The 17,838-nt window shown below is 45.6% G+C and overlaps 1 protein-coding gene across 1 annotated transcript in view; it reads right to left on the bottom strand.

Moving 5' to 3' along the window:
• The window catches only part of SETD1B (SET domain containing 1B, histone lysine methyltransferase), a 51,277-nt gene continuing 33,439 nt past the window's right edge, over positions 1-17,838 (bottom strand). The window contains exons 7-18 of the mRNA XM_056859455.1: positions 16,630-17,391; positions 15,154-15,327; positions 14,457-14,544; positions 13,243-13,463; positions 11,894-11,990; positions 10,228-10,680; positions 6,601-8,166; positions 4,567-4,733; positions 3,253-3,384; positions 2,649-2,768; positions 1,861-1,998; positions 1-254 (exon numbers count right to left, since the gene is read on the bottom strand). Of these exons, the coding sequence (XP_056715433.1) occupies positions 81-254; positions 1,861-1,998; positions 2,649-2,768; positions 3,253-3,384; positions 4,567-4,733; positions 6,601-8,166; positions 10,228-10,680; positions 11,894-11,990; positions 13,243-13,463; positions 14,457-14,544; positions 15,154-15,327; positions 16,630-17,391 (4,092 nt within the window). The 3' untranslated portion in view covers positions 1-80. The remainder of the gene's footprint in view (positions 255-1,860; positions 1,999-2,648; positions 2,769-3,252; positions 3,385-4,566; positions 4,734-6,600; positions 8,167-10,227; positions 10,681-11,893; positions 11,991-13,242; positions 13,464-14,456; positions 14,545-15,153; positions 15,328-16,629; positions 17,392-17,838) is intronic.

Here is a 17,838-nt window from a genome sequence, read left to right as displayed (position 1 = left end):
CTCCTTATTTTTGGCAAAGTGCAACCACCCTTGGTTACCACAGTTCGGACAGAACCAATGCGTGGCAAGAAACCTCAGGTTTAATTCAGGGTCCCTCTGCAGTTCTCCGAGCCACAAAGACAGGGAATCTTGACATCCTCAATGGGGAATTTGTAGTCATAGGTGATTTCCTCGTTCACGTTGATATACTGCTTCGAATAGATGACTATCTTCTTTTGAGACTCCACAGTGATGACTTTAGCATAACAATTTGGCTAAAGAGACAGAATTCAAGCGAAATTAAAAAAAAATTAAAAAAAGGTTTTGATTTGCTTTATTTAGATTTGGGCCCAACCATATTAGAAATGGGAGTGGGAGGAAATAAAACGTTTCATTTGAAAATACACTCTTCACACTTCTCAATATATCGGAGAAGCATTGCTGTATACTAGTAGGGTTGCCAACCTCTAGGTATTAGTAGGAGAAAAAGACACCACTGTACTACTATCAGGAGATTAGGAAATCAGTACAGGGGCGACAAAATTGTACAATAACAATTACTGTTAAGTGCAACCAATATTTATCCTATGGTGTCTAAATACAACTATACATATAAACATACAGTGTTATGTACAAGCATACAAAAATAACAAGCACAACCAAACAAGTCCACATGGATGGTGACACAGACACTAACAAAATTCACAAAAATGCAAGGTCTTTAGCAAGGTGCTGCATTCTTCTATAAGTCCCATGCAGGTAAGTGTGCAATTCTAGCAGAAATACCAATTTTAGAGGAGTAACTTGATGGAGGATACGGCCGTTTCAAATTCTTATGGGTAGAATTCTTCATCAGTCCTTCCTATTCCAATATGTAATATTTTAAAATGCAATAAATATAATATGTTTCAAATATAAAGTTATTATATTTATTGCATTATATTATATTTATTGCATTTTAAAATATTACATATTGGAATAGGAAGGACTGATGAAGAATTCTACCCATAAGAATTTGAAATGGCCGTATCCTCCATCAAGTTACTCCTCTAAAATTGGTATTTCTGCTAGAATTGCACACTTACCTGCATGGGACTTATAGAAGAATGCAGCACCTTGCTAAAGACCTTGCATTTTTGTGAATTTTGTTAGTGTCTGTGTCACCATCCATGTGGACTTGTTTGGTTGTGCTTGTTATTTTTGTATGCTTGTACATAACACTGTATGTTTATATGTATAGTTGTATTTAGACACCATAGGATAAATATTGGTTGCACTTAACAGTAATTGTTATTGTACAATTTTGTCGCCCCTGTACTGATTTCCTAACCTCTAGGTATTAGCTGGAGATCTCCTGCTATTACAACTGATCTTCAGCTGATAGAGATCAGTTCACTTGGAGAAAATGGCCGCTTTGGCAATTGGACTCTATGGCATTGAAGTCTCTCCCCTCCCCAAACCCCTCCCTCCTCAGGCTCCACCCCAAAAACCTCCCACCGATGGTGAAGAGGGACTGGCAACCCTAGATACTAAGCATGGGTCCAGAATCTTCAAAATGATTAGACTGCTGACAGAAATGTACGGTGGGGGGACACAAAGGAAAAAACGGCTGCCCTTGCTGTGAGCTGAAGCGTCTGGAGATTGTGGGCAATCAAAGGACATCCATCAGACTCAGCACAGTCTACTGTCTACTGCAGCAGGAGTCTCTGGTCCTGAGGCGCTCAACAGAAAGGAGGGCAACATCAATATTTAAATGTTATACACGCACACTTCAGGTAGCAGTCATGCCTGAAAGTCAGTCTATCATCATGCGGATTGTGTTGTTGTTAGGGGCTTTACAAGACTTATTTATACCTGTTGGTTAGGCCAAGGAATACTTACATTGCAACTGTGGTTAATAAACCGGGCAAAGTTTCCACACTTGGTTGCATCTATAATAGTGTCATGGTCAACTCGGAACATGTAACTACTCCCAATGCCTTCATCCTCATAGCGCTTCTCTCGCATGTCGGCAATTACCTGCAGAGCAAACCAAAAATCACAGTTCGGGGCCGCTATTCAAGGGTAAACACATTCAGTAGAGGAAACCAGTTGGGAGGTTCATTTCTACCAATGCTTCACCATTCCAAAATCCTTCCCTTGATAAAAAGCAGCACAATATCAAAATGTAAACTACAGAGGGAGGGGCTTTCACAAGGGCAGGAGCAGGTCCGCCTACGGCAGGGCAGGGAGAGGAGGAGGAGCCCCAGCTGCTGCAGGCCGGGGAGAAAGAGCAAGTGGCCCCCCTCCCCTTCTAGGTCTAGAGCTGTGCAATATGGGTATTTTGTCCCTCCCCCACAACAATGGGACAGTCAAGTCGAACCGATGCATTTGTGATATTTGTTTACTCAACGTGGCCATTTTTGCCTCATAGCAGCCCTGGAAGGCAGATGAGGCTGACCGCCAGCAGCTTTTCCAAGGATGCCCAATAAGAAAAGATCTGAAGCTGGGTCTTCCACACGTCTAAGCTGAACACTTTAGGCCTGAGAAGCAGTGGGTGGGATTCTGCCCCTGCTAGCAGTACTTCACTACATACGGGCTGAGGCTTTTGGGCTTCCGACAACATCCAGCCAACCTTCCCACTCCCTCCCCCCCCCCCCTGGAGAGCTGTGCGACACTGCCGGATTTACCTGCCGGATGTTCTGGCCCACGTACTCGATCACCATCTCATCCGCAGCGATGGGCTCCATTGCAAACAGTCCCCAGTCATGAATGTGGCTCTTACAGAATTTTAGCTTTTTCTTCCGGAACTATCCAGGGATTTAAAAAAAGAGAGAGAGAGACCACCACCGCTGTGAGTCATTTGCTAGAAAATGAACGCGACATAAGGGTGCCCAGAGCCCAGGGCTTGCGACACAACGTGCTGCAACATTTTAGCACAGTGCCTCACAAGAATCCAAAGCCAAAGGCGACTTTGGGAGTTCTCAGCTAGCTGTTACCGGGATTAAGATACTTCCCTTCCCTCCCTTCAAACCTCTTCCCAGAAGTATTTGCTGCCTGTCCCCATCAGTGGCAGATCTACTATGAAACTAATGAAGCTTAAGCTACAGGGCCCCTAATCAACTTTTTTTTTAATGAGTGAATTTTTCAACAAAATCGATGGGAGTTTTTTTGAAGTGTTTGTTATTAAAATAAGGCTATTTTAGTGATAGAATCATAAGCCAATGGGTTGAAGTACTTAATGTAGGTCTGCCACTGGTCCCCATTTGCCCAGAGGGGAGAGGTACAACTTACCTTGAGCTGGTTGAATTTGAGCAAATCGCTATCGCAACTTCCGGTGAAGGACGACAGGAGCCGGCGTTGCTCTGACCTCCTCTCCGAGCCAGACCGGGTGGAAGCATGTGGCTGGGCAGGTATGCTCATTCCCTGAGGGCAAACATGGAACTGCTCAGGAATGAGCCATCTTTGTCTCAAAGCTTATCTGTCAGCAGCCAAGCAGGTGCTTCGTATGTACAAAGGTCCCTGGTCCAATTCTAAGCATCTCCCTTTCACCAAGGAGGGCTGGGGATCCTGGACAGCTCCTGCCAGTCGATAGCCCACTGGGTCTACCTAACAGCCTGATTAGTAAGGGGTTAAGGCCTCAATATCCTCCTCTTTTTTATATCAATTCTCTTTGGATCTCTGAACTGAATGCTTCCAGCTTGCCAGCTGCACTAGTTAGCTTTGTCACTTTCCCAGCTCTGTTCCTGTTGTACCATTTAGCAAAAGGATAATTAGAAAATCATTTCCCCACCCTATTTGACTTTCTTCCAGCAACAGTTATGTGTCCAAGTAACTATGGGACCTGGACTCAGAATGAGTACATAAGAAAGGCCATGCTGGATCAGACCAAAGCCATCAAGTCCAGCAGTCTGTTCACACAGTGGCCAACCAGGTGCCTCTAGGAAGCCCACAAACAAGACAACTGCAGCAGCATTGTCCTGCCTGTGTTCCACAGCACCTAATATAATAGACATGCTCCTCTGATTCTAGAAAGAATAGGTATGCATCATGACCAGTATTCGTTTTGACTAGTAGCCATGAATAGCCCTCTCCTCCATGAACGTGTCCACTTCCCTCTTAAAGCCTTCCAAGTCGGCAGCCATCACCACATCCTGGGGCAGGGAGTTCCACAATTTCACTATGCATTAAATGATTGTTCTGCCTATGCCTGAAAATCGTACGGAGCACAAAGAATTATGAGTATGGACAAAAAGTGTCCAGGGAGGGTAAATTATCTGTGCAGTCTATTTATTACATTATTTGTATGCTACCTTTCCACACATAGTGAACATGTGGGGAGAGAAATACCAGCATTCACACATCCTGACATTTCATGCTCTTTTCCACACACTGCTGGTGCAAAGCTCCCCCGCCTCAACTATATCCATATTGCCTTCAAGTGGTTATCACAAATTTAACATCCCAAAACTCCAGGTGCAGCATTACAGTTTCTGGTTTCTTCCACCCCAAATGGAAGTAGAATACTGTATGCTCCCAAGCAAACCAAGTTCCCAACAGGCAAACCCTGTTCATGGAAGACAGAGTGGCAGAGGAGGGCCCCCTTACCTGCGTGTCAGCTGGAGGTTCCTCAGCAAACGCACGGTTGTTGTTGAGGTATTTCAGCTTGTCCTTCTTGTCGATTTTATAATAGCCTTCACTTCGAGCACAACCCGTCACATGTTCTCGCATCCCATCATCCCGTTTCTTCTTCTTTGGGGTCAAAAAGCTGGTTGGTGGCTCTATGTTAAGGAGAAACCTAGCAGTGTGTGGGCCATCAAATCCTGTAGCTTACTCACATGAACACATGAAGCTGCCTTCTACTGAATCAGACCCTTGGTCCATCACAGTCCGTATTGTCTACTCAGACCGGCAGCAGCTCTCCAGAGTCTCAGGCAAGGGTCTTTCACATCACCTACCTGCCTAGTCCCTTTAACTGGAGATGCCAGGGATTGAACATGGGACCTTCTGCATGCCAAGCAGATGCTCTACCAGTGAGGCATGGCCCCTCCCCATGAAGCTGCCTTCTACTGAATCAGACCCTTGGTCCATCAAAGTCCGTATTGTCTACTCAGATCGGCAGAAGCTCTGCAGAGTCTCAGGCACGGGTCTTTCACATCACCTGCCTGCTTAGTCCCTTTAACTGGAGATGCCAGGGATTGAACATGGGACCTTCTGTATGCCAAGCAGATGCTCTACCACTGAGCTGCCTTCTACTGAATCAGACTCTTGGTCCATCAAAGTCCGTATTGTCTACTCAGACCGGCAGCAGCTCTCCAGGGTCTCAGGCAGGGGTTTATCACTTCACCTACTTAAAGCCTAGTCCCTTTAACTGGAGATGCCGGGGATTGAACCTGGGACCTTCTGCAAGCCAAGCAGATGCTCTACCACTTAGCCATGGCCCCTCCCTTACTCAGCAAAGCATGTGTGGGTTTTGCCCCAAGACTCACTAAAAGTAAAAACACAAAAAACAGCAAGCAGGGTTAAAAAAACAACAACAGATCGTCTACTGGAACCATTTAGGAGAGTGATACTCAGTGGCTTGAGAGACACATGTGGCTCTTGGACATGACACTCTGTGGCTCTTCTGAGCACCATTCCCCAATGTGGCACCTGCCCCATGTTCCAGGATATTGGGCAAGGCTATGTACCCGGTAAGGCATATTGCTGACAGATGCTTCCCACCTTGAAACATCCACCACCAGAGGGACTGGAGGATGGATGAGCTGCAGGCCCTGTGCTACAACAGAGGCCTGGAACATTATGTACCTGCAGTCATATATCGTTATACATCTAAATGTGGTATATTATATTGTGGAGGTAGTGTTTGGTGGGGTGCTACACAGCATACAGTAATCCTATGGCTCTTTTGGTTTCTGATAGTTGCAAGCCATGGACTAAGCACCACTGATTAAGGGTAACACAGTTGGAATACAAGCTTCTGAGATTCACAGAACTCTTCATTAAGCAAATGAAGAGTGTTATGAAGGATGAAAGCTGACATACTCCCTTGCTAACCCAAACTGGTTTAATATAAGGTTACATTTAGCCCAATCCACATGTCATTTCCTTTGGGACAGTATGGGATTTGCACAATAAGCTGCTCAAGAGATAAAGTGTATGTGGAAGTTTGATCAAACAGCCATTTAAAAAATTACGTGCTGTTTTTAAAAATTAGCCGTATGCAATTTCTAGACTCTCATCATAAGCTACATTAAATCAGTATTGCATACTCCTTTCAAGCAGGAGAATAGGAATACTCAAGAGTATCATGGCAGCAAATGGGAGGTGCTGGGGCTTGCAAACAGGGTCACTTCCTTCACCTGAGCAACCAGCCCTGCACAGAATAGTATCTGGAAACTCTGTGGATGTAAAAAAAACTGGAAGAAGTATGTAGAAAATCAAATCCTGTACCGCCAAGTGCTTAGGTATTTTTAGAAACTATACACTGAGCACAAAGCTCAAGTCAACATGCAAAGCAGGCCCAAATGATATTTGTATTCCCTGACAGCAAAATACTTATTATAGGTCTGCCTAATACATCTACTGAAATTATATATTCCCAAGGTAAGTCCAGTTTGGTGACTCAGCAGAAAAGGATATAAGGATGGTATACCCAAAGGGTGTCGTTGAGCCAGTCCATCCCATTGTCCTGCTGTAACAAGTGGTCGTACGTAACACAGAGGAAATGGATGTCCTCGTCATCTATACCCCCGTTCCAAATGTCATACAAAATCGTCATCTCCTCAAACTCGGAGCGGGGCCTAAAGTGATATCGATGCGGGGAATATTCAGGAGAAGGAACAGTTGGGACATCTTCTGGCCTCTTCTTCTGGCGCCTCCACTGCCTTTTGGATTTCAAGTGAGCTTCTTCCTCATTTAAGTCCTCGTTCCACTGGTTCTCTAGCTCCTTGAAGGGAAGCTTCTCCGCTAAAATGTCTGGCGCTACCTTGTCATGGAAGCCATCATTCCTGAAATCCAGGGTAACAGCTTCTGGGTCTTTTAGAGAATAGAAAGCATCTGGATGGCCGCTTAACAACTCTTTGCTCACAGCACTTTCAGTCAAGGCAACTGGGATTGGAAGAAGAGGCGGTTCAAGGGATTTGCTGGAATAGGCATCCAACATAGGGCCCAGAGGAGACGACCTTTTTGGCCGACCGGGTTTCCTTCTGACAGGCAGGATGGATGGGGAAGGGGGAAGTGTTGGAGGGAGGGGTGGGGATGTAGCAGGCGCTTCTGGGAAGGGCAAAAGAGCCCTTCCGTCTGCGCCGCACTCTTCTAAAGACATCTTTGATTCCATGAACAAACAAGGCCGAACAGCAAGAGGTAACTGCTTGTTGGGAGACAAGTCAATGTGTGTGTGGAAAGCAGGGACAGGAGGGCTGGCAAAGGGAATGGGGGAGGGAACACTGTTAATGCCAACCAGTAAGGAAGCACCAAGAGGCTCTTTAAAGATTTTCTCATCAGGCTCATCCTCGGAAAGTTTCTTGACGGACAAGAGGCAAGGGTGGGTAGCACCAGGCTCCGGGAAGGTGGGAGTGAAAGTGAAATCCCTCCCCGGAGTCCGAGGGATGCCGCTGGTGATCCCAGGGGATTGGGATGGGTAGGAAAAGGGGCTCCCTGGGACCTGGGGGGAGCTTAAAGTCAAGCTGCTTCCTGTGAGAGGAGCATCGCTGCCAGGTGTGGCTGGGACAGTGTCTGTGCTCTGGGACTTGGAGAGACTGTGGGAGCACTTGGCTAAAATGTCCCGCCCGGGAGTCCGAGGGAGCTCTTCCTCCACCGATGGTTTGGTCACAGTTACTTGTTCAGGGAACTTGTCCAGAAGGAGCAACGGTTCCTCTTTCAGGGACATAACGGACGGGAGGGGAAGCGAACAGGGAGGCACCGTGTGAACGGGAAGCACAGAAGAATCCATATGGGCCAGTACGTCTCGTCCAGGGGTTCGAGGGTGCTGCTGTTCTTCCTCCACTGCAGACTGCGGCTTGCTTTTTCCTGGGGCTTCTAAGCTGCTATCCTCAGACTTGGTGAAAAATGAGTTTTTGCTGGACAAGACCTCTCCAAAGAGACCCACTGGTGTTGGTGGACGGAAGTTTTCTTCCTCTTGAGATTCTGGCTTTGGACTATCTAGTACCTCATGTTCCAGCTCAGTATCTTGTTCAGACTCCTCCACTAGGAAACAGAGAGAGCATTAAGTGAGGTTACTAGGTTGCTATAGGTTTCCATTTGTATATACCATGCAGTGGTTACAAAAACAGTTCATGGCTCAGTGTTGGGAAGTCTAAAAGGGCATTTATTTCTCTCACACACACACACACATTGATCAACCCAGAGCAAACACAATTTTATATTTCTCCACTTGTGCAGACAACTTATAATCAAGAATGCTTTACATTTTCAGCGGGCCACTGGCCTGTTTATTGTTTTTACCATGGAACGAAAACCAAATGCAGCTCTAAAAAGTGAGGGCTTTTGCGTGTACTCTGTGCCCTCAAACTTTTTTTGCTTCTAGGAACTTTTAGAAAATTACAGGGACAGAAAACAAACAATGAAAAAACAGCAGGGAATAGAAGGGAATGTTCCTGAGTGCTGCATTGGTGGAGGCCCTGATTCGTGACCTCCCTTCTCGCTCACAGGTGAGCTGAGTGACCACTGACAAGCACTTTTCAGCCAAATTTGGTCACTTTTTGGTGTCAAGGAAAAGTTGGTGGTTGTTCGGTGTTTTTTTAAATTCACCCAGACATTTGCTTAGTTTTAAGTGAGGTTAGCTCTGGATTAAATGGCACATCTTTTATTCTGCTGCTGGTTATTTTGGGGGTTACTGAAGTTATGTGCATTTGTTCTTGTAGGTTATCTGTGCTATGTGACCGTGGTCTTGGTATTTTCTTTCTTTCCTGTAAGTATCTTGATACTTACAGGACAATGATTAGCACATTACCTTTGATACTTTTGCAGGACAATGACTCAGCTCAAACCCAACCCCCTTCTGACTATATATATTACTCTTCCAACACACTTGACACTGAGAGACACTGTCCTTCAGTGTTAATCCTCTGAAGATGCCTGCCACAGCTGCTGGCGAAATGTCAGGAAAGAAAATACCAAGACCACGGTCACACAGCCTGGATAACCTACAAGAACCGATGAACTCTGACCGTGAAAGCCTTCGACAATATTATGTGCATTTATTACGGATCCTAAGACAGCTGAACAACTATTAGGAACGTATGTTTTCTGGCTGTTAGCTAAACATGATGCATGAAAAGTAGCCATTTCTTTCCAAATCTGAGATGAATTTTTAAATCTGCTAATATAAAAAGTAGCCTGATGATAATTTTAAGAAAGGCCTATAAACCAAGCTGCTGCTAAACTATAGAGAATTTGGAAGCCCTTGGAACCAGAACAGACACTTCAAGTCTTCTTCTGAAGTTACAACTGTTCAGACGTAACATTAATCCTGCAAGCTACTCCCACACCTTCACAAACATTTTGTCAGAAAGAGTCTTATGTTTGGCTGTCCTGTGGACAGACATGGCTCTGTAATTCACAGGCCTATCAAGAAAACAGCGGCATGCGTTTGTGTCAGACTTTGCAGTCATGCCTGGTTAACCATTTAAGGGCATCCCGGCTGGATCAGACCAACAATTTAAGGGCAGCAGCATCCTGATTCCCACAGTGACCAGCCAGGTACCTAGGGTTGCCAACCTCCAGGTACTAGTTAGAGATCTTCTGCTATTACAACTGATCTCCAGCCGATAGAGGTCAGTTCACCTGGAGAAAATGGCTGCTTTGGCAATTGGACTCTATGGCATTCAAGTCCCTCTCCTCCCCAAACCCCGCCCTCCTCAGGCTCTGCCCCAAAAACCTCCCACCGGTGGTGAAGAGGGACCTGGTAACCCTACAGGTACCCCAGAGGGTTCACAAGCAGACACACAGAAGCCAAAGCCTCTTCCAATGTGGCTGACCCCCCAAGAACTGGTACTCAGAGACACACTACCTCTGAAATTGGAAACTGCATTTAGCCTTCATGGCTAATAGCCACCGATGAACCTATTGGTAGCCATCAGTTCTACCTTAGAATGGTTTCTTTCCCAAAATAAGCGCTCCTTCCTTGTTGAAATCAAGTACAGAGTACAGACCAGAGCAGACACACTTTTAGAAATCCACAGTCAATATTGGGAAAGAACTAGTTTGGTAGGGAAAGATACCCAGATTGTTGAACAGGAACCCTACCTGGTAGACATGCAGGGGATTGTTGCAGCTTCTCCTCTTCGGTTTGCTCCATCACCATCAGCACTTCTGCAGCGAGAGATTCCTCAGGCACTTCACCACTTTCCTCTTCCGCTTGTCGGGCTTCTTCTTTGAATTCCTCTCTTTCTGGCATAGAAGGTTCCACCTGCGCTAGAGGAACCCCCTGCAGGTACACGTCATCTTCTACTGGAAACAATTCCAGGATGGTCTCCTTCTCATCGTCATCCTCAGGCTCTTGTGTGATAGACTCTACTGTTATTTCCACAGGTACAGCTTCTCTTTCTTGCTCCATAGACACCCCTTCATCGTCTTCCTCCTCTTCCTCCTCTTCTTCATCTTCATCAGAATCAGAACTCGTTCCAAATTCTGAGGATTCATCACTTTCATCAGACGACTCAACCTCTGCCCTGGAGGAGGCGGGGCTTCCGATACCTTCTGCAAGGAAGACAAAAGGTTAATGTTGTTAGCTGTTACCTAAAGTATCCACTGAGCCCAGGCTGGTTGCCATCATGGCTGGGTGAAAACCTGAACTTGGATCTCCACTGGTCTAGTTCAGCATCCCAACTGCTACACAATACTGGCTTATTTATCTTATGCTAGCAGCCATTACGACATCTCAAAGCAATCAATTACACATGGTGTTAAATGCTTCCTTTTATCCTGAACCTACTGCATATCAGCCTCGCTGTATGACCCCTGCTCTTTACAACTAGGGCTCTTACATTTCTTGTCTACGACCAAGGGACACACATAATGTCTTTCTTCATTCTCCCCACACCATTTGGAGTTTGGTCTGCCCTTCAGTCATCTTTCCCCCCTCTTTTAAAAAAGATGCAATTTCTTTAGTCTTTCCTTGTAAGAAGGGTATTTGACTCCTCCTTTTCATTTAGTTGATTCCTCAAGATACCCCCCCCCCCAGTTTTACAACAGCTTTTTTGAGAAGGGGGTAACAAGAACAGTATAAAGTATTCTTAATTTTTGCACACAATGGATTCCATAATGATATGATGCTGGCCAATTTATTTTAACCCCTTCATGAAAAGCAAATTTAATCATAACACAATGTTTGCCATGAAGATTCTACTGCAATTCAAAAATCTCTCTCTAGGAGGTGTTTACAACCCATTTAATTCTTGCCTGTCAGGTGCTTCTTGGCACTTATGTATGCCAAGTTTGTTCAGTCTTATGCTCAAATACGGCTTGTGCTGAGGACTTCAAAGAAAAGGGGGAAGGGGGAAATGTAATACATTTCAAGGTGAAAAAAACTGAACAGGACAGTGAGGTGTACTTCATCTAGGACTTGGTGCATTGCTTTGTCATCTGCTGTGCACAACACAGGGACTTAGGGGTAGCTTTAATCAGCTATGCACCAACTATGCGGCTGATTCACACATGCATGTTCATCACTTGCTGACTAAAGGATTGTTGGCTGGCATGTGAGAATGGGCCCACCAGGCTCCAGAGTTGGAGCTTTCATCTCTCCCAGTGCTTGTGGACTGAATTTCATGGATGAGTTATGATAATCAGCGGCAGACTGATCAAGTGATGCTTATCAACAAGTGAACCCGCCCAGAGAGTTGTGCATACCCATTAAGACAAAAAAGAAGAAATGTCTCCAAAAGCACAACTATTTAGCTACCTGACAGACCTTCTTCAGAATCCTGCTCCTCTTCCTTTTCACTTGTTTCTACTTCAGCATCATCGTCTTCCTCCTCTTCTTCATTAGCATCTTCCTCCTCCTCTTCCTTGGACAACAAGAAATTTTACACATTTAGCAAGAACCCAGGTTTTCAGAGGGGAAAACCTGTGCTTCTAAAGAGCTTCTAAAGAGCTCCAATGACATTTGGCACAACAATCTACTTAGTACATTTTTATCCCGCTGTTTCTCCAAAACGTTCAGGGCAGCGTCCAGAGTTCTCCTCATATTCTTTTCACGAGAACCCTGCCAGCTGAGGTTAAGCTGAGGAAGTGTTGACTGGCTCAGGGTCATCCAGTCAGCTTCATAGCAGAGCAGGGATCCAAACCTGGGTCCCCCAGATCCTACTCTAACCACTATACCACATTGGCAGTTTGGTACAATTTCTGGTAGAAGCATCTTGGTAAAAAGACAAGCACCTGGTTTGTAGCACGCAGCAGGATGCCCTTGGCAGAAAAGAAGTTATAATAGTAGTAAAGGAAAAAACACAACAATACAAACAAAATCATCAGAAAAGTAAAAAATGTGTGAACATATCCAAGCAACTACAGCTAGGCGTAATCACAATAATATGTAGAGACCATAAAAGGACAAAAAAAAATTTTTGTGGGAAGAGAGACAATATTCAGTTCTACTCTGCCACAAATTGCCTTGTTACCATTAGCTTCTCTGCATCTTAGCTCCCCATCTTTGTGAGACAGGCAACAAACCTTCCCTGGTTCACAAAGAGGCTTGTGGAGGAATAAGCCTATTATACTTTGAAAAAGACAGGAAACCGCTATGGCAAAATGTTACTTGTAACTATATCAGTAGAGGTACATGCAACAGTGTGCGCATATCTACAGAGTTGCTTAAAGTTCAATAGTGCTCTTTTACTCCAATTCTATTCTTTCCTCACTGGCAAAGGAAGGGCCAAAGTACAAATGCCTCTTTAAAGACGACGTACCCCACAATGATTAGAAACAACCAGAGCAGGGTCTGCGCCAACAGTAATACTACGCTATTTCTGTTCGCCACTGAGAGGATGACTGCTTTCTCTCTAGAAAGCAGAGCACTCCCAGATTATGTGCTCATGAAATCATGGAACGGAACCCTCTTTACAGGTGGTGGGAAGTGGGCACTGTATTCCTGTGGATAACATCTTCTGTACAGAAGTAATGCAGGCACTCATCAGCAACTCTACAGGCACATCTGAAGGAGCCCATCTTGGAAAGACATACAAATATGGGAGGAGAAAACCATCTTGGAAAGACATACAAATATAGTCGGAGAAAACAACTCCAGTCACCTGTAGGACCTACCTTGTCTGACACCGATTTCATCACTCCTCCCTCTTCCTCCTGCTCTGCCTCCTTTTCCGAAGAGGATTCTTCCTCCTCCTCCTCTTTGCCTGAATCCTCCTCCTCTCCTTCACTGTCTAGCTCCAGTGGCCGCGCGGGTCTTCGTCTGAGGCCAACAGAATCTGCATCCTTCTTGGAGAGGTCAGAGGTTGCGTCTGGCAGGTCTCGATCTCGTTCAGATTCTGAAACATGAAAATAAATGGGAAGGGGGGAGTGTCAGCCACAAGGTTCCAAATGTGAGGAAAGTTGCTCCCACGCCCCCTGTCCCATTTTAGAGATAACTAGTGGGCAACTTGGAAATATATTATGAGCTGGAAGAGAGCAAGCTACCTGACACGGTTATAATGTGAGCAAAATGCTTGTCATTATGATGGGTGATTTGTGTGGAGAAAGGACTTGTTCACTGTAAGGATTAAGAACATAAGAAAAGCCTTGCTGGATCAGACCAAGGCCCATCAAGTCCAGCAGTCTGTTCACACAGTGGCCAACCAGGTGCCTCTAGGAAGCCCCCTAACAAGACAACTGCAGCAGCACCATCCTGCCTGTGTTCCACAGCACCTAAGATAATAGGCATGCTCTGATCCTGGAGAGAATAGGTCCCTCTATGCCAGGTCCCTCTACGCCACCGTTGGGAGGTTTTTGGGGTGGAGCCTGAGGAGGATGGGGTTTGGGAAGGGAAGGGACTTCAATGTCACAGAGTCCAGTTGCCAATGCAGCGATTTTCTCCAGGTGAACTGATCTCTATTGGCTGGAGATTAGTTGTAATAGCGGGAGATCTCCAGCTAGTACCTGGAGGTTAGCAACCCTAGTAAGGATCTCCAGGGCAGGGTATAATTATATTGGACCCTGCTCTGGACCACCCGGTGTCAGAGATGGGAGGCTGGTTTTGCCCTCAGCCCAATGGCAACACATTACCCTTCCCCCATAAGAGTGAATGGCAGCCATCCTATACTCTTTAAAAAGGTTAAAAGGGTAACCCAAGCATTTAAAAATCAGACCTCACGATGTAAACTTTCTGGGAAATTTGAAGCCCTGGAAACACCAGAATTGTTGGGGAAAATGTATATATTCAATGTTTATTTTCCTATCAAACCTAAACTGCTTTTGCTGATTTAACAACACGAAATGCACAATTTTTATCTTAGTGTTTGGATCAAAACATTGGTTTTGCCAACCTTCATCTTCATCATCTACTGAAGGGGAGGGGCGGATTCTTTTCTGGTCTCCAGCTGAGGCTGCTTCAGGCGGCTCCTTTCGCTTCACCTGCCAAAAAAGGACAGAACAAGCCCATTTCAAGAGATGCAATTCGTTCAGATACACACAAATATTCCTTTCAACAACAGGCAACAAAAAACACAGGAAGCTAAAAGAGCCATTTAACCAGTCAAAAACTTTTATGCACATCTTTTAATACTGCTGGCAGTCAATCAAACCTGAGTGGACAGAATTAATTTTAAATCCAGTGTAACAATCTAAAATACATGAAGCTGAATGATAAAAATCAGAGCAAAATAGAACGTTTCTAATAAGACCCCCATTTCTTAAATTTTTGAAAGACTTAATGTATGACAGAATATTCACTTGAAGCTATGTTCAAAGTTATCAAACACAGAAAAGTTAAAATAATTCCCCAGAGATTGCCGACCACTTTGCACATTTGCATTCTTGCCCCAAGCCAAAGCACCTGAAGTGCTCTTCTGTTGAGGCCTGTAGGGTACTGCCTACCTTCACAGAGGGACCCACCCACCAGGCATTTCATATTCTTACACCTGTTGGCATTCGAAAGAGCCACTATCAGATAAAATAACTTCTAAAAATTATCTCATACGGGGGGAAAGAAGGGGTTTGTGTTCCGAAGACTGAAGTTCTGACCTTGAAAGATGGTAGCCGGATGGCCCCTCGTAGGCCAATGCCCAGGCCGATCCCTTCATAGCCCAGACCCTCTCCTTTATTCCAGTTCTCCAGGAGGCAAGATGTGATGCGATCCTTTGGTTTCGGCTTTTCTTCATCTTTATTCTCCCCAGATTTTACCGGAGTAAGGGATGCCTGTGCGTGCAAAAAGGAAGTTCAACAGAACGTAAAACGCGGACAAACACAACTAACACTGGGAGCTTGGGCACAGCATCATTATCTACTCAAGTTCAGCTTTTATTTTTCAGAACAGGTTCTGAGCTACATTGCCAGTGTGATCTCTGGCAAAACCACGGGCAGGATTGTACCTCCTTCCCCTGCTATAGACAGTCTGCTGATTAACTGCAAAATCACAGCTCTGCCTAACAGAAGACAACCTTTCCTTACTGCAGCTGCAAAAAGAATCCAACACAGACTGTAGAATAATCTCTTCTCGAGTTTTGGAAAGCCAGGACCTCCAGGAACACGTGCAAATAGCTGCAGGATGGCTCTGGGGAAGTAATTGTGACCACTGTTGATACAGGACTGTGAAGACAGGAATACACTCCAAGCCACACCCAGGTCCGCAGCTGCATGGAAGTGGCACATGCACACAGATCTCTACACAGCTATCTTACACTGGACCAGTTTACTGGTACACTGACCGGCACTGATTCTTGAGGGCACCAGGTAAAGGGGCTTTCCCAGTTCTACTTTCTAAAATTCCTTTTTTAAAATTTAAGACACAAGATTTAAGCCTGGGACCTTCTATATGTTTGGACTGAGATATGGCTGCTCCCATTCAGACCTGTGAACTCCAAAGCTGCTATTGTGGCTGGCCATGTACTTCTCCTCATTCATTTTACTTTATTTATTTATTTTTCACATTTGTATCCTGCCTTCCCCAGCAGGCCAGCTCAAGGTGGGTAACATCATTAAAAACGTAACATACCCTCAATAATCACAACAATAAAATCCTAAAAAACCTATATCAAAGATAGCGCACAAGATGCTAAACTGTGGGCATGTACAGCTGGCACCCCTTCCAGTCGATATTATTTATCCATGTTAGGAAGGGAAGCGGGGAGGCTAGAAATGATGGTATGGTTTCTGCGGCTGTCCTCAGTTGTAGGCCTGGTGGAAATGTTCTGTGTTACGGGCCCTGCGGAACTCTTTAAGGTCCCACAGGGCCCTGAGATTACTAGGCAGAGCATTCCACCAGGCCGTGACCAGGGCTGAGAAGGCCCAGGCTCTAATCGAGGACAGCCGCGTGCTCTTAGGGTCAGGGACCACCAGCAAATTCTCTTCAGACAATCTCAATGTCATTTGGGGGGGGTATACCAGGAGAGGTGGTCCTGAAGATATGAGGTACCTCCAAGCCCAGGAATCTTGCCTGTAATTTCTCCCATCGCAAAGCCATTCCCTCTTTAGAAACCAGGGTTGTTGTTTGATTCTTACCTTTGCCAGACGTTCCTTCTTATCCCACCAGTCGTCGAATGCCCTGAAGGCCACCACCTCCACCATCTTCCGGTTCAAGTCCCTTTTCATGATTGCTTTTAATTCCTTCACAATCACCAATAGGACACCATCCACAGTGGCCTTGTGCGGATCTTCCTTCTTGGGCTCATAACCCGGCGGGGGAACAGAAGGGTCAAACTTGGGCAAAGGTGGCCAGGGCTGCCCACGGCCAATAGCTGCACCCATGGAGAAGTGTCGGTAGGGAGGAAGGTTCACAAACTGCATCCGGTTCCCCATGAAAGGGTGGTACTGGTACGTGTTGTGCCCTTGCATCATGCGGCTCAACATCTGGGTTTGCATTTGAAAAGACATCGACATGCCACCCCACTGGTTGCTCAAGACGCTGATCATGTCCATTTGCATGACGGGGAACATTGCGGGATGGAACGGAGGGAGGGGAGGCAAGATATGAGGCGGGGGGACCCCAGGTGGGGCAGGAAGGGGTGGAGGCGGGACAGTGACCGTTGTGTGCGTTGGGGGAGGGGGGAGAGGCGGGGGCATCGGGAAGCCTGGCTGGTGTGGAGGTGGCGGAGGCAGGGGAGGATACCCTGGTGGGGGCATGGGGATGGAGGGAGCCATCACCCCAGAGTTGCTGACTGAGGTATTCACCACAATGTTTTTGGCACAATCTGTGCTTGTGATGGGAGATGGGTTCATTTCATCGTCAGAGATCTCCATGTCCTCCCCTGAAGACGGATGACACTGTGAGAAAAAACATATTCTGTTTAGCAAAGTTTGTGTTCTTACGAGTTAAAAAAAGAACCAACAACCCATTTCAAGGACAAAAACAATATCCTAAATCTTGGGGACTCAGATTAAAAACCTGAAGGTTTCTTTAAGACATTTAGTTCAACCAGAGACTTTGAAACTTTCTCTCCTCTTTCTCTCCTCTTTTACTATGGAGCGACCTGTTCTCAATGTAAAACTTTAAGTGCAGTTTAAAAATCTCAGCACAGATGCATCTTTTATTGGACTTCAATCAAGTCTGATCAATATACTGCCACCAGGGGGCAGCTGCTTCAAAAGAGTGACATTGGCAGTGCAGTATTTGCAAACCTGCATCTAAAAGAATAGTTGACAAATCAGCAAAGAATTAACAGATGCAATCTCAACAACCTATTCCAATGGAAAGACTCTGTGTGTGTGTGT

This window comes from Euleptes europaea, chromosome 13 (assembly GCF_029931775.1).
Source record: "Euleptes europaea isolate rEulEur1 chromosome 13, rEulEur1.hap1, whole genome shotgun sequence".
Lineage (NCBI taxonomy): Eukaryota > Metazoa > Chordata > Lepidosauria > Squamata > Sphaerodactylidae > Euleptes > Euleptes europaea.
The sequence above is the reverse complement of the archived record's forward strand: the minus strand, read 5'-3'. Positions and strand labels throughout refer to the sequence as shown.